We start from the raw sequence: 14,435 nt of genomic DNA on the forward strand, positions 1-14,435 counted from the left end.
ATCTAACATCATGGAAGGCCCAGGAGCCTTCCATTTGTTATTTTTGAATGTAGAGCTTTCTATCTACTCCTCTACAGTCTGAGAAGCTGTTCGCAGTGTAACTGGGGGGAAATATTAATTTATTAGGAAGTCTCATCCCTGTCTCCCCTCCCCACCCAAAACTGACTTGCTAGAAATAAAAATATTTCACTCCCAGCCTAACACATTTATCAGCATCCCTCAGAATATTTATACCAATACATCTGGCTGGTACATACTGAAGGGCCAAATTCTCCACTCAATAAATCCATTTCACTCTAGCAGTACAATTAGCTTGCAACTTTCCAAATATCTGCCATGACAAAGTTTCTGAAGGTCAGTTCCTAGGCATAGGTTCATGTTAAAAAATTAAAAGAATAAAAAAGAATTAAAAGAATAAAAACAAAAAAAAAAGTTTTTAGTGCTCCCTGTCAGACAATCATAGAAACATCCATTTCATAACTCACTCTCTAGTTCTGTCATGAGGTGGGGGGAACTCTCAATTCTGAAAACCCTACAGAAATAACACGTGGACAGAAAGTTAGTACTGATAAACATAAAGCAAAGAGAGAAGAGAGACCCAGGACACACACACACAAAATAGTACAACAAAGTTGTTTGTTTTTTCTTCCAGCTTCTTTAGTTGACTGACAAAAGCAACAATAGGTTCTGTGGGAAGGCAAGGGGGTAAAGAAACTAAGTTCCACTCAAGACTCAGAGACTTTGAAAAATGTGTATAACAAGACCTTGAGGAGAAGGTCAATAAGAGTTTTATTTTATTTCTCATGAGTAACTCCTGGGCAATGGCTCCTTACTTGCTTACTAGTTTATTTTCACTCACTCTGCATAACAATGTCCAACTTCTCTGCTTTCCAAAAAAATAAAACCAACGGTTATGAAGAACATCTTTCTTTGGAGGGCAGCTTGTTACAGAGCAAGCAAATACCTGACAGGTTACTTTCAAAAAGTCAAAAGGGAATTTTGCCTGATGAAAGGTTAGAAAATCTGATTCAGAGTTATTACCTCCCACATCACAACCAGATAACAGCTTGGCTGCCAGCTGCCACCTCATGGGTAACGTTCAGTCAAGACTGTTTCCTCTTGCTTCCTTTCAGGCAAGTACCAGAACCACAGGGGATGTGTATTTGTTCTACCCATGTGATTTGAGAAGGTTCAGATCTGTACAACAGTAAAAAAAAAAAAAAAAAAAAAAAAAGTGTTCTGGACTCAAACCTCCCTGATACCTTAAGGCCAAAAAGGCCTATGACATGAATAGTAGTTTCTTCAACACAGAACAAAACCCATTAAAATATTATTATTGAAAACTTTGGCAGTAAATCATTTGAAAATGTTATAAGCTAGTCAGTGGGATGGCCAGTAACACAGACCCATGCTCACTGTTTTCATTGGGTGCCTTACCCATTCTTTCCAAGCACCAAAACTCTTCATTTTGTACATTCTTGGTGTCTTGTAAGTAAACAAATGCTTTATTTGCCCACTCAGTCATCCGGTATTAAATGAAAAGTTTATAGCTTTTTTTTTTTTTTTTAATTATTTTATTACTAGTATTTGTGGCCAAAATTTTCACAGCAGCAAGAAAAAAATATTACAGCAGCCAATTCTTTTTAAATTGTGCCCCCGAGAGGTCAGGAAATCATAGTCAGCTCCTTTGGTGACGGCCAGAAGGACACTAGCCTGGGTAACCGAGCATCCTTGACAGATCTCTCCAGACACCCATCTTGGACAGCAGTAGGATGGAGCTATGACTGTGCCTCCAGTCCAGGGAGTAAACAGCTCAGAGGCAATGCTGACTCCCATTTAATTTATGTTATGGGGCTTTGGACCATGCAAGACCAAAGCATGTAAGGAGCAAACATACAACTTTGGGTGAAACTATACTAAATCACTGTTCAAATAAGGACTCTTTATGGATGGATTTTCAAGTATCTCAATGGTCTTTTCCAAGCTTCTTGGTGGTTGAAGGAATCAAAAGCTGTGATCAAAATATCTCACCGAGATCTTCAAGAAAGAAAAAGCTAGCATAGTTATCCAACAAAGATAATAGTTTCTGCATCCCCAAGTAACATGTTTCTACATCTTGTATTACATTTTGTTCTCTGAAATTTAGAAAAAAAAACCATAATCTGCAGATTTTCCCTTTGTATTCCAGGTAACTAGTACAGTCTGCACATACTAACAGACTGTTCAATTAGACTTAATCTGTGTTAATTAAGCTTTCCATTTCCCAAGCTGTATATTAATACATTTGGATCATGAAAACAAAATCTTTATCATCAAGCTGATTCAACAAGATAAAATATTAACAAAGACGCATTTATCATCTTCTATGCAATATAAATCCTGTCCATCAAAGGATCATATAAATTAACAACTATTCTCTAAATGTTGAGAGATACCCACTTAGTATAACAAAACAGCTTATCTGAATGACTGACTTCGAGGAAAGGTGTTTTCATCTTATTTTAATACCTTTTAAATTCAATTTCTGTTTGTTATTTGTAAAGATTTAAGATCCATTTACCTACGTATTTCTAAAACACCGTAGATATCTTGGTTTCAAAGTTCCATGCTATTTATGAAGAACAAACTCCTGCTAATATGCACTACAGAAAGGCAAAAAGTTTTCTCTTGTACCTTATGGTGATTATCTCCACTCTGAACATCATGCAAAACAGCCTTCTGAACTACTTATGCTGGCACATGTAACTTAGATTTTATATATATTTATATATAAAATAGGTTTTAGTCCATGAAATATCTATGCCAACTACTAAACCTGTGTGCAAAAAAAAAAAAAAAAAGGTCTTGCATAAGGTATGAACTCCTGTACCAACAACTAACACAGCTGCTGCTTTTATTCAGGTCTTGTTGACCTCCTGCATGTCCTGTACTCTCAAACTTTTAATTGTGCAATTTGGGGTATACTAATAAGTTGAAAGTCCCTATGCCATAACTAAAATATTTCCTATTTTGTACATCAGAGGAAAGTTACTGGATTTTCCATGGTCAAAAACTATACTGGTTAAGTAATAAGATACCCTTACACTTGTTCTCACAGGTCCTAATCACACTGAAATGTAACAATCTTTGTGTTTTTTTTTTTTTTTAACTAATCTCTTTGTACTGTCTATTTTCATAGACACATAGAAGGATGAAAAAAGCTTAAAAAAGAACATGAACAGATTATCAAAATAATTATCAAAATCAGTAATTTTGATTGAGCAACAGTAATTTAAATAGAGCAACAATTTTTTTGAATGTTTACCAGTGCGTCAGTGGCCTGGGCACATTTCAGCTCACATGTGAGGCTGAAGTCTAGAGTGACCTGAGCAGCTGGTGCACCCAAAAATATAAAAACAACAACAAGCTGAATGTTCTGCCATTACACTGATTATAATGTAACCAGGGTACTTTTCAGCGGTGCCCCCAATCTTTGTTCTCTACTCTTCTTTTCCAGCCTTAAAAAGCTTTTTTCCCCATTTTCTTCCACTTTTTTAATTTCTGTCATTTCAGACCTACGCGTCTGGAAGCACTATCCTTATCAAGGTTCAAGTAGCAACTTAAGACACTGGGGAAAGAAACAATGAGTCTGTTTTAAGTGATACACAGTAAGCCTGGAAAAGACGGATAATTGCAGTAATCCATCTGACTTTCAGAATGTAGGAGCAGTCATTAGCAAAGCTGGCCATGTCTGTTCTGGCGATTACACAGAACTACACAGACTTAAAACTACTTTGGCTCCTGCATACAAGTACAAAGATTTAAGTGAGACTAGCATCCAATCCTTCAACTATACATAGTTTTAAATGGATGTCTATTAATACGAAATACTAGAGATAACCTCAGGGCCAAGGACATCAGCAGTGCATTTTATTCAATCAAGATTACTCCTGCACAGTGCATCTCTCTACCAGCCGCTGTCTCTGACTGCCAAGAGAGACAAGTTAAGCAGCTAAACTCAGTAGAGGCCGTATTTAAAAACTATGTGCCTTGCATTGTATAATATTGCCTGTCTAGAATGACCTTGGATTGACAAGTACATGTATGTGTCCCCAAATGTGACACTGTATCAATGGCTATCCTCAGCGTACTCTTTCTTAAATGAAAAATGGAAAAAAAAATCCGTTAATATGGCAAACTGATTTTTCCAAAGTTAGAAGTTCAAGATAGCAGGAGACTATTTGACACAACACACAGTTTGAAACATCAAAACATCGGAGAAATCATTATGACCTATAATAGAAGGTATAATTTTGGTGTGTTTTTTTTTTTGTTGTTGTTTTTAAACAAACTGATGTCTGCCACTATAACAGCTAATGAAAATGACCTCTTCTTTTTCTCCAACACTGGCAATAAAAAAAAAAAAAAAACACACACACAAAATAAGAATATATTGTATTCATGCCAGGAAGCAAACATACACATCGCCACATGGAAGCACAGGTTTGAAATATAGCATAAGAGCTGAATTTCAAAAAAAGCAAACATTATTTTAAAACATTTTTAAAAACACAGAAAAACATGAGAATGCAAGTTTAACTTCTATGAAAAAGCAAACTCCAGAGTGCACATGATAAATAAGAGAAATTGCATTACGAGGTTTGCAATTTCCAAAATGCATGTTGTCTATGCAATGTGGTTTTGATCTTATTTCTTAATTTATTTTACAGACCAGAATACATAAATAATGCATTCCTCCTGTTAAAAAAAATAAATAAGAAAAACTAGCAAGTCGCAAATTACATCAAGAGGCTTTAACTTACATGTCAGATTATAAACCTACTATTTCAACAGTCACAACGGAGTACTGAGCATTCAATACCGTTTAGACTGCAACTACTAGAGAGAAATAATTTCCTCTTACCTGTGCTCTAACTCACGGATGGACAGTATAACTCCAGAAGTCGATGCCTTCTGTTGCAGGGTGGCCAGAAACGTGAACTCACTTTTATTCCGAAAGAGCTGAATTAACTTCTCACTCACATGGGGCGCTGCATGGATTTCTCTTTCTATATCTAAGAATTTTATTCAAAAAAAATAGATAAATAAAAGGGGAGGAGAGTGGCAACAACAGTCCAGTAGAAGTGCTAAGTCAGAAAGATTCAGATTACATTTTTCATTTTGCCATCGACATTTTTCATTTTTGAGAGTCACCTACCACACATCACCATTGCAGTTGTTTAGTGCAAAAACCCCAATGTCGCCTCCGTCAGCATTCCCGCTTGTCACTTTGACAAGTTCACAACTGGTCAGCTACTGATTTTCTGACAATTTTTAATGGGATGCTGAACCATTTGTGTCTGCTGTGAGCAGATTAAGTTGTTGTAAAGAAGGTGTGCTGCAGTCAAATAAATGGGCTCCTAAACTCTGAGAAATCTCAGGCACTGCCTCTCCCAACACAATTCACTAAGCTCCAGTTTCAGTTTTTACCACCAAGTCCGTTACCATCTTTCCATCGCACATCAGAGGAAACTTGTCCTTGCACTGTGTAAGGCAGAGATGTATTATTGCTAATAATGCTATATGGCTGAGCTTCTGCCCAAGAAATAAATACAAGACACGCTTGCAATCTGCTACCGTTTCAGGGATTTCTCAGTTTAAACAAGCAAAGCGTGACAGCTCATGCAATATTTATTAAACTACAGTCTGACCGGGCAGATCCAGAAATATTTCAGCCTCACTAACCCTGCTGATGTCCAAGCGGCAGCATGCCTTCTCATATTTGATCTTCTAAGATTCAAATGCACTGTCTCCCAACACATTCATTTTTATTTCATCCTTTTATTTGCAATGTACCATCGCCACCACTGATGATTAATGACAAAAAGGAGAAATCACAGCATTTCAACCTTCCCACCCCTTGCCTTGTTTTGCATGCTGGGCCTTTGTCACACGTTTGCGAGACCTGTGCCACTCGCAGTTTCTGGATGTCACAATCAATTAGAAGCCCAGTGCGCTTCCTTCAGAAAGGTTTACTTTGAAGCCAGAAATGCCAACACACATTCTCAGCTGGCAGAAAACCATATAACTCTGCTGAATCCTGAGAATCTGGCCCAGCATGAATGCCATAACACACAAAGGAGTGATGAGATTTACAATTCAGAATTCCACTGCAGGGGAGGGAAAAAAAAAAAAAAAAGTATCATTAAGTGAGGCTTTGCAGACTGAAAGAGAAGAGACTGGCTTGAAAACTGCCCGAAACTCAGAAATACAGACTACTGGGGGAATGCCATGGACTGAAACCAAACTCCAAGGAAAAAGTATTCAAGCATGTTTTGTAATTGGGTGTCTCCATTTCTTCCGCACAGCTTACAGCCCTTCAAATGAGCCTACACACTCAGAATGCATAACACACTTGTGCTTTGAGAAGCTCACCTCTGAAAAGTACTGCAAATTAGACATCAAAAATCACCAGAAAATCTTTGCCAGAGGCTCAAATTCACCTGATAAATAAATATAAGGTCCACTTTACAGCATCAAGCTATTCGTCTCTCCAATGCCACTTGTATCATAAGAGGACAAAGCTTCAGAGAACAGAAATAGTTTCCACAGCCAACATAAAGGGGAACAGAAGAAGAAAGTATCCAGCACAGAAGAGTAGATTTTGCATTCACCTACAAGATTTCATTAACTGTATCATTATCCTCACCTACCTTACCTAGCAGATCTTATTAGTGGTCATAAATACTGCCTAGTCCTCTTTGGAACAGCTGACAGGATACACAGAACTGTGTCTCATAAATCAGGAAGTTCTCCCCTATTACACTGAACAGGTAAGCGTACTCTCTACCCCACTAACTTAACTCACTTTTGGCTGTAAATGACTCCAATTTAAATCACACAGACAGTCGGCTATCTACACAGACAGATAACCAAGTACCAAGATGCAACTGAGACTCGGAGATAGAATTTCCAAATACTGAGAGCTGAGGAGAGTTATTCTTGTTTTGAATGTTAAGAACCTTTATATCTTACAAAATCTTGTGGTTTTTTTTCCTTTTTTTTATTTTCTTTAAGTTTTACAATCATAAGAAATAAAATATTGCTTATTTGAAGTTCTCAAAAAAATTTTCACATGAAAACATAGGCAGTGCTGTCAGTGAAACATACATGTAAAAAATTCAGTCAAGCCTTGCAAAAAATCCAGCATTTTCTCATCACAAAGGGACCAAGTTATAAAGCCACATCCCCTCATCTATCCACCCAACCTTCTACAAAAAACCTAGGGCTCCTTCGTCAGAATCACCACTGAATAACCAAAGCACTGACTACTCCAATTAGAAACATACTTTGAAATACCATGTTATATTCTAGACCAGTTCACAGTCCTAACACAGCATAAATACACCTTCCATTAGCTCTCTGTTGGTTAAAATCAGTATATGCCATAGATCTGCAATCGTCAAGTTCCAGAATCTTGGGTTCAAACCACTAAACAGCAAACATTACTTAGGTCCTGATTTGCAACACTATTCTAATATAATCCATAAGAAGGTGGTTATTTAACTGGGCTTTTTAAAATTAACATGTTTCTAAATCCAGTGCTACTCATTTGGAGTAGCTCTACTCATTGCCAGGCTAAGGAGGTCCCAGTGCACAGGAACATTCCCTCGCTGGACAGCCAAAAAACCACACTCGCAGGGGTAGAAACCCCAGCAGAGATGACTTCAACATAAGGAAACCTCAGTAACTGCAACTAGGGGGGTTCCCCAGCAATTCTGCAGTGATGTGGCAGATGCAACGCAATAGCTGGCACTTGGATTTGTGAGCAGAGGAGCCCACGGAGGTTTGCAAGGATGTAGAAATCTGCTTCCATGGGGCTTTATGGAGGTGACGGGCGGCTGCTGGGGTGCCAAGCGCACTCTTCGCAGTCTGGAGCTGCATGAAGCTTCATCGAAGACAGGGCCCAGGTGGCTCCACATCGGCCCCAGTCCCCTGCCCCATGAGAGCCCCCTGGCACCTCTCCGGCAGTGCTGCACCACCTCCTGGTATGTCACTGGGCTGTGTTCTGCTTGATTTCTGCAGGAAGTACCATACTCATGAACTGGAAGTTATGATCCACTTGGAGTAAGAGCTTTCTATTTGCAAGTTGATTTTCATGCTTTGAAAAAAAAAAAAAAAACAACAACACTACCACCCTGAGAAAGGATACACCTCCTCACTGCAGGTGCCTGAGGGGGAAAATACATTTTATACTGTCTATAAAAATAACTGTCTGCTTGTAATGAAATGCCGTATTTCCTACATAATATAGAACAATATAGGTTTATACAGTAATCTTCGATGAAACACCGCTTCATGCTTGAATGATAATACAATCTCAGCAATAAATAATATAAATAAATAAAAGTAGATACGACTTTCATATGCCCTTCTATGTGATTATATTTTCTTAATCTGAAATACTGACTGTCTGGAGGGTTTTTTTAAACATAGTAGAATGTTTCTAAAAGAAAACAAGCAAAAAAAAAAACCAAGCTTGCACAGTTATTTTAAAGTTCGACAGATAGAAATCATCCAGAGCATCAAGTAAACTTTCTACCTTCAGCAAAACAGAGAAGCAGAAGACACCCCTATGACAAAGAAAGCGCGTATCCACTGTTTGATTTCATACCTCCTCCCTGCCATGTAAACCACAGGTCCAAGGAAGAAGCACCAAACACAAAGCGTGCACAGTGTGCCAGGAGAGCCAACCCAGCTATGCCCAGCACGTCCCTGCGGGTGCCATCCCCAGGGACACAGCCGTGCCTCCCTGGCTGCCCGGTGCCCCACAAGCTGGCTCAGCCCCAGCCTAGCCCTACCCAGGCCAGAAGGAGCCAGGACAGGATCCGGCACCGGGACTGTGGCTGGGATCAGCGGAGGCAGCTGCCAGCCGCCTGCTGCATGGCAGCAAGCTCCCACGCCCAGCCACCTGCCTGAATCAGACATGGGTTACTCCAGTTCCCGTTATTTCACTACTCAGGATTGAGATCAGCTCTTGCAAGCTGATTTTTGCCCTCAGTTTGCATCTTTCTGTGGGTTTCCACTGTTCTACATATCACCAGCTCAGGGAACTAAGAATTAAATCCTCAGACTTCTGTCACTTGTAGCTTCGATTGAGTTAGAGGGCCCAAGTAGGAGAGAGGGAGATGCTGGCTCCAGCTCCACTGGAAACTGGGCAAGAAAACAAACACCCCAAAGAAGCTGACAAAAGCAGTCAGAGAAAGAAAAAAAAAAATGATGCAAAGAAAGTAGGCAAAGTTCTTGCCAAGCTTACTTGGATGTCACTGTCAATAATCCATGGTATGAAGGGGAAGGGAATTATGTGACCATTTGGGCTGGAGTTTTAAGCAATGAAAAATATACATCTGTTCTTGCAAGCTGAATCCCAATCCAGACGAGAAATCATTATTCTTTACTAAAGGTTTCCTTTAGGGGAAAATGCTGAAATTCAGTTCTAAACCAGATCATATTTTCTGAAACAATAGATATGTTTCAGCATTAACTAGCCTGCTTGAATACTTTTTCCTTTTACTTCCTTACTTTGGTAGGGAACGCAAAACACAGTGCTTTATTGCTAACTTCAATCATTTCAAAGCTAGGTGTTTAAATACACTTTCAGAATAGCCTTTGCACAGTCACACCAGCCAAGCAAGTAGAAATTAACCCTACAACAGAGAATCCAGATCTCAGTGACAGCCATTAGAGAACTGAATATTGCAACATATTGGATTTTACCTTGCTATTGGCAAGATCCAGTAAGACTTAAATCTCCCCATAAAGGAATAAAAAAAAAAAAAAGTGCTCAATTTTTAAGACACCAGCTTTCCAAAAATGGAACAGAGCAGAAATGGGATCCAAAACAAGCGTAGGCCATTTCCAGAAGTTGCCCAGGATGGAAACACAAGACAGGGTAACAAAACCTTTCTCAATGAAGGCAGGAGCTTCATCAAAGCTTCCATGTTCAAGCAGGATCCAGTGCACAGACTCCTTTCTGCACATCGGTCCACGCAATTCTTCTTTCTAACAAATGGTCAAAAACAAAAACAAAACAAACAAACCACCCCCACACACTACTGGTCCAGAGCCCCTGATGCCCATTGCTTCCTGCTCCTCTAAAACCTCTCCTCGGCCCAGACAGGCCACAAACTGATCCAGAAGTCTACTGAAGGATGCTAACAGCAGCCATGGGGATCCTCCTCAGGAAGAAGTCATTTCACTGCCAAGCAGAAAGACCCTTCAGGTAGTTGTCCTTCCCTGCCTAGCAAGGGCAAAATGCAGTTCTCACTAGACAACAGCTTTTTTTTTTTTTTTTTTTTTTTTGAAGCTGCAGGAGGAAGATTCACACCATTTCTCCTCACATGCCAACAGAAGGCAAGACTTGGCAATATACTCCTGTCACGGGAACAGGCAGAGAGGCACGAATCCCTCAGAGCACCTTGGAAGCTCTCGGCTATCAGCGCTAGGGCCCGAGACAGCCCCGCGGTGCCGCAGAGCCCCTGGCCGCGCAGCAGCGTGCTTGGCTGTCACCTGCGCGCAGAGCCGGCAGCATGCCTGCTGCTCGCCCGCACTGCTTCCAAGGCAGGGGAGAAAAACAAACGCACGCTTGTGTGCGGGTGCTGAGCAGGCACCATGCTGCTCCCCAGGGACCCCTGCCAGTAACCCGGGGAGGGGTCAAAAATCCCCTCCCTGCTCTTCAAAACTATGCTACCAGAGAGGCTCGAAGTAGGCAGGATGTTCTCTCACCAGTACCTCTTTGCTTCTAGGTGTTCCCACCAGCACGAAAAGTCATTCTAAATGCTCTGCTTGCTTCTGCCTTACAAGCTCCACTCAGAGTCAGTAATAAACAGTAGGAAATTATGTTCAACAGCACAGCTTTCTAAATTATGATTATTCATTATAAATCACTTTTTACATGTTGCTTCAAACACTGTTTCTCAAGAATAAGATCCATCTGCAGTGAAATGCTTGGTGATTTTAAAATGCAAACCTCCTACAGAGATGATGTCTCATTTTAATTATTGTTTCGGTTTAATGGGTTTTCATTAAATTAGAGGATGGAGCAATTACCAGGGTGAATAGCTAATGTTACAAAGGTAAGTTCCCATGACTATACAGCAAAAGCAGTTCTGCTAAAGAAGGTGGGAAAACAATACAATTCAAAGTAAACTCTCCTTTTGCATGATGCAAAACTACCCTAGCAGTAAGTGTTCATATATTGCTGTCATGGTGATGTACGTTTGTAAACTACTTTATGACTAGGTCTCACCTAACAACATTCATCTAGCATTTGAAGTTATATAGATATTCCATTCTTTTTGCAAAGCTATTGCAAACCCAGTTCTAAAAGTCAGATTTTTGAGTGGCTACCAAAATCACGGACTGCTTACCAATTCACCATTTCTTCCCCAGCAATAATTTAGTTGATTTAGGAGTTTAATGTCAGGCTCTTCACTTCCTGAAAGCTGGCCCAACTTCAGCACTGGCTAGAATGACCACACTGCAGTTCATAAGGTAGTTGTCAGAAAGTCTAAGTCTCTTGTTTGTTTTATCAGCATTTCAAACTGAACCAAGAAAACTGAGCATTCCACAGCAAGCACAGCACCAGATACTGCACAAGACTTGGAAATGAATACGTGCCATGAGAGAAGGCAGCCACCTGCTTCCTCAAGTCCCAGCCAAAACAAGGTCCTCTAGGGGACAGAGAAAGCAGGGCAGCAGAGAGCGGTAGCAAAGCCTACACTGCAGGGGCTGCCCTCCCTCTTCTGCTACCTATGGGCTTCCTATCTCCAGGGCCCTTGTCTTTCCACCCAGACAGACCAAACAACCAAGGCAAGTGCTGGAGTTGTCTCTGTGGCAACAGACGCATGAGCAGCAGGCCCGGGCACGTGTATCACACAGCAACTGACACCGTCTTCAGACCAGGTGGCTTGTACAGAGCAAAAGCAGACAACCTGAATGAGCCAACTGGCTTTGCCCCAGGCTTCCTGACGCGAACAGCCACGCTGCTCAACGTGAGGAGCGCTACACATCACCTGTTGCTCGGGCAGCCCCTTTCCCTTGGTTCATTTTAAGCAGCTACTAGGCTCAGGCTCGCCTTCTCAAGTTGGCTCAGCTGTTTCCTCGAGGGACTCGTGCTGAAATCAAGACTATTTACAAGTGGATGATCCCTTAAATTAACTGCTTATTCTGGTGCTGGTAGAAATGCTCCAGAAGTTACGCTACTGCTAACAGCACATCATCTGCTCTTAAATCATGTGAGTTAATCAAATTACATGCCTTGTTAGTTAATTAGTGCAGGAGTCACTGATTATAACTTCTTTTCCACTGTTTATCTATATTAGCTAGCACGTCACATCACTGTGACTATGAAGGTAAAGGTTGCTATTTTCAAACTTTGAAAATAACCACAGTTAAACAAAAAAAGTAAGGATTACAGTAGCAATCCAGTCATGAGGAGAAGTCTGAACAGAGCCAGCAGCACTGTCTGCAACGTTAGCATGAAGGAGCAGTAATTCCTAAGACTCATTACCGAAACGCTGGCTGTTTTGCAGAAGCACTGTCCATTTCAGGGATTTATTTTAGAGTATGTTAAATGCTAATGCCACACAAGATAATGAGCCACCTAAAAATACTGTTCCTGTTCTGACTTCGTGCAAAAGCAAACCCAAGCAATTTTTACTCCCCTTCCACAAAACACTTTCAGATAAGCTCAAAATCACAGTCCCAACAAATCAGAAATGATTTTTAAAAAATGCAAACATATACTGAACTTGACAAACATATTCTTCAGCCGTATTTAGAACAAGTTTACATCTAAGTGAAGACAGTACCAGAAGGTGAGGAGCATCTAGAACCAAAAATCAGACACAGAAGGTAAGTTTTACAAATAACTGCAGCTTGGACCACCTTACTCCCACTATAACCCTTAGTGCTTTGTAATCTGGAAACAAATTTCAGCTTTGTTGATAGACTGTACAGAGAACGATCTATTTGTATTTTTAAGCTATATGTAATAATTCTGGTTTCTCATTTAGTACTCTTCTTTCTTTGAGGTGATAATTAACGCTGCTCATACTTTGTGACAAGGCGTTAAAAATAAATAGTATCAAGTACACCTGCATTAGGGTTCCAAAGTTTAACAGGAACGTGACAGATAGAGTCACAGGTAACCCAGAACCTAGGCGTTCAAAGGAATTTTAAGTACCAGATCCCAGAGAAGCAGAAGAGGCCAAAATGCCTAAATTATTTTGGCTGTGCTGAGAATCCCAGTCTAGCTCAGCAGGGCCACAAAGAAAGCAGAATTTGCCTCCCTGCTGAAGACTTGTGTTCTCAAAGACACACTTCAAAACACCAGAATTCAGTAGTTCGTCAACAGGGAAGTTTCAGCAACCTCTGACTCAGTTTCTTCATGTGCAGAGAGAGATTACAACGCCTAATGCTGCTTATGGCAGCTAACAGACCTGCCTACACCTACCCAGAGCTCCCGATTTCCAGTCCATAACACAAGAATAACCCAACTCAAGGCAATGAAATTATCCGTAAAGTTCAAAGTAAGCATATGCTGATGTGCGCTCATGGTTCAAAAATTCCAGTGATGTGACACTCTAAACAGTTGTTTAATTACTTTTAAAACATTTAGCTCATTTGTTACTCAAATCTTATGGGTTTTTTTCCTTATTCTCTCTCTGCAATTTGTACAAACACTAACCAAATGTGTTTCATGAATTAATTTTCCCTTCTGTTTTCTTTACCTCAGAAAAATCACTTCCGCGGTATTGCTAAAGAAAATTAAATTCTGGGTGTCTGCTTTATTTATTAACTGCGTGATAATAACATGGGGCATAATACATTTGTCAAAGCCCCTCTCTACTGAAGTATAATTTCAGCTGTCAGCCTCTTTACAATTATGTTTATATTCAATACTCTAGCTGTCTTTGTTTCTTGGAACACATATAAGCACACATTTATATATTCTCCCCAAATCTGTATAAATTCCACCTCTGTGAAGTGTTCCACACAACCCCCCAACAAAGAATCGTAGCCACAGTTAACATACTTAGTCATTCTCCACAAGTTTTATATGAATTATTTGAGAGATTTAAGAATTTTCAAAAATGTCACAATAATAACTGTTTTATCTTTTTACACCATAATTATGATTTGGAGCATTGCTTTTCTTATTTCATCCAAGCATACCACAACTCATGAATAAAATATGACAACTTTGATAGCATCCATCGCTGTGGGTTCATCCGTAACAGCAAACGTGCTTGGGGTACTAACAGCTCCCTTTTGCTCCATAAGCCTTTGTTTCTGAAAATAAGCTTTTATTTAAATAGAACCACCACATGTGTCCCCCTTTTTTGCATTTTTTGCCATTAGCAATAACACCAGCAATAATGTTTACTTTTTTT

General features: G+C 40.0%; 1 protein-coding gene across 10 annotated transcripts in view; it reads right to left on the minus strand.

Moving 5' to 3' along the window:
* Nucleotides 1-14,435, minus strand: part of NELL1 (neural EGFL like 1) — a 298,939-nt gene that overhangs the window by 268,647 nt on the left and 15,857 nt on the right. For all 10 annotated transcript variants that reach the window (XR_010831634.1, XR_010831632.1, XR_010831633.1 and 7 more), the window contains exon 3: nucleotides 4,904-5,054. Coding sequence is in view for 7 of the 10 variants with exons in the window: in XM_013177634.3 (XP_013033088.3) it covers nucleotides 4,904-5,054 (151 nt within the window). In the remaining 3 variants the exon portion in view is untranslated. The remainder of the gene's footprint in view (nucleotides 1-4,903; nucleotides 5,055-14,435) is intronic.

This window comes from Anser cygnoides, chromosome 5, assembly GCF_040182565.1.
Source record: "Anser cygnoides isolate HZ-2024a breed goose chromosome 5, Taihu_goose_T2T_genome, whole genome shotgun sequence".
Lineage (NCBI taxonomy): Eukaryota > Metazoa > Chordata > Aves > Anseriformes > Anatidae > Anser > Anser cygnoides.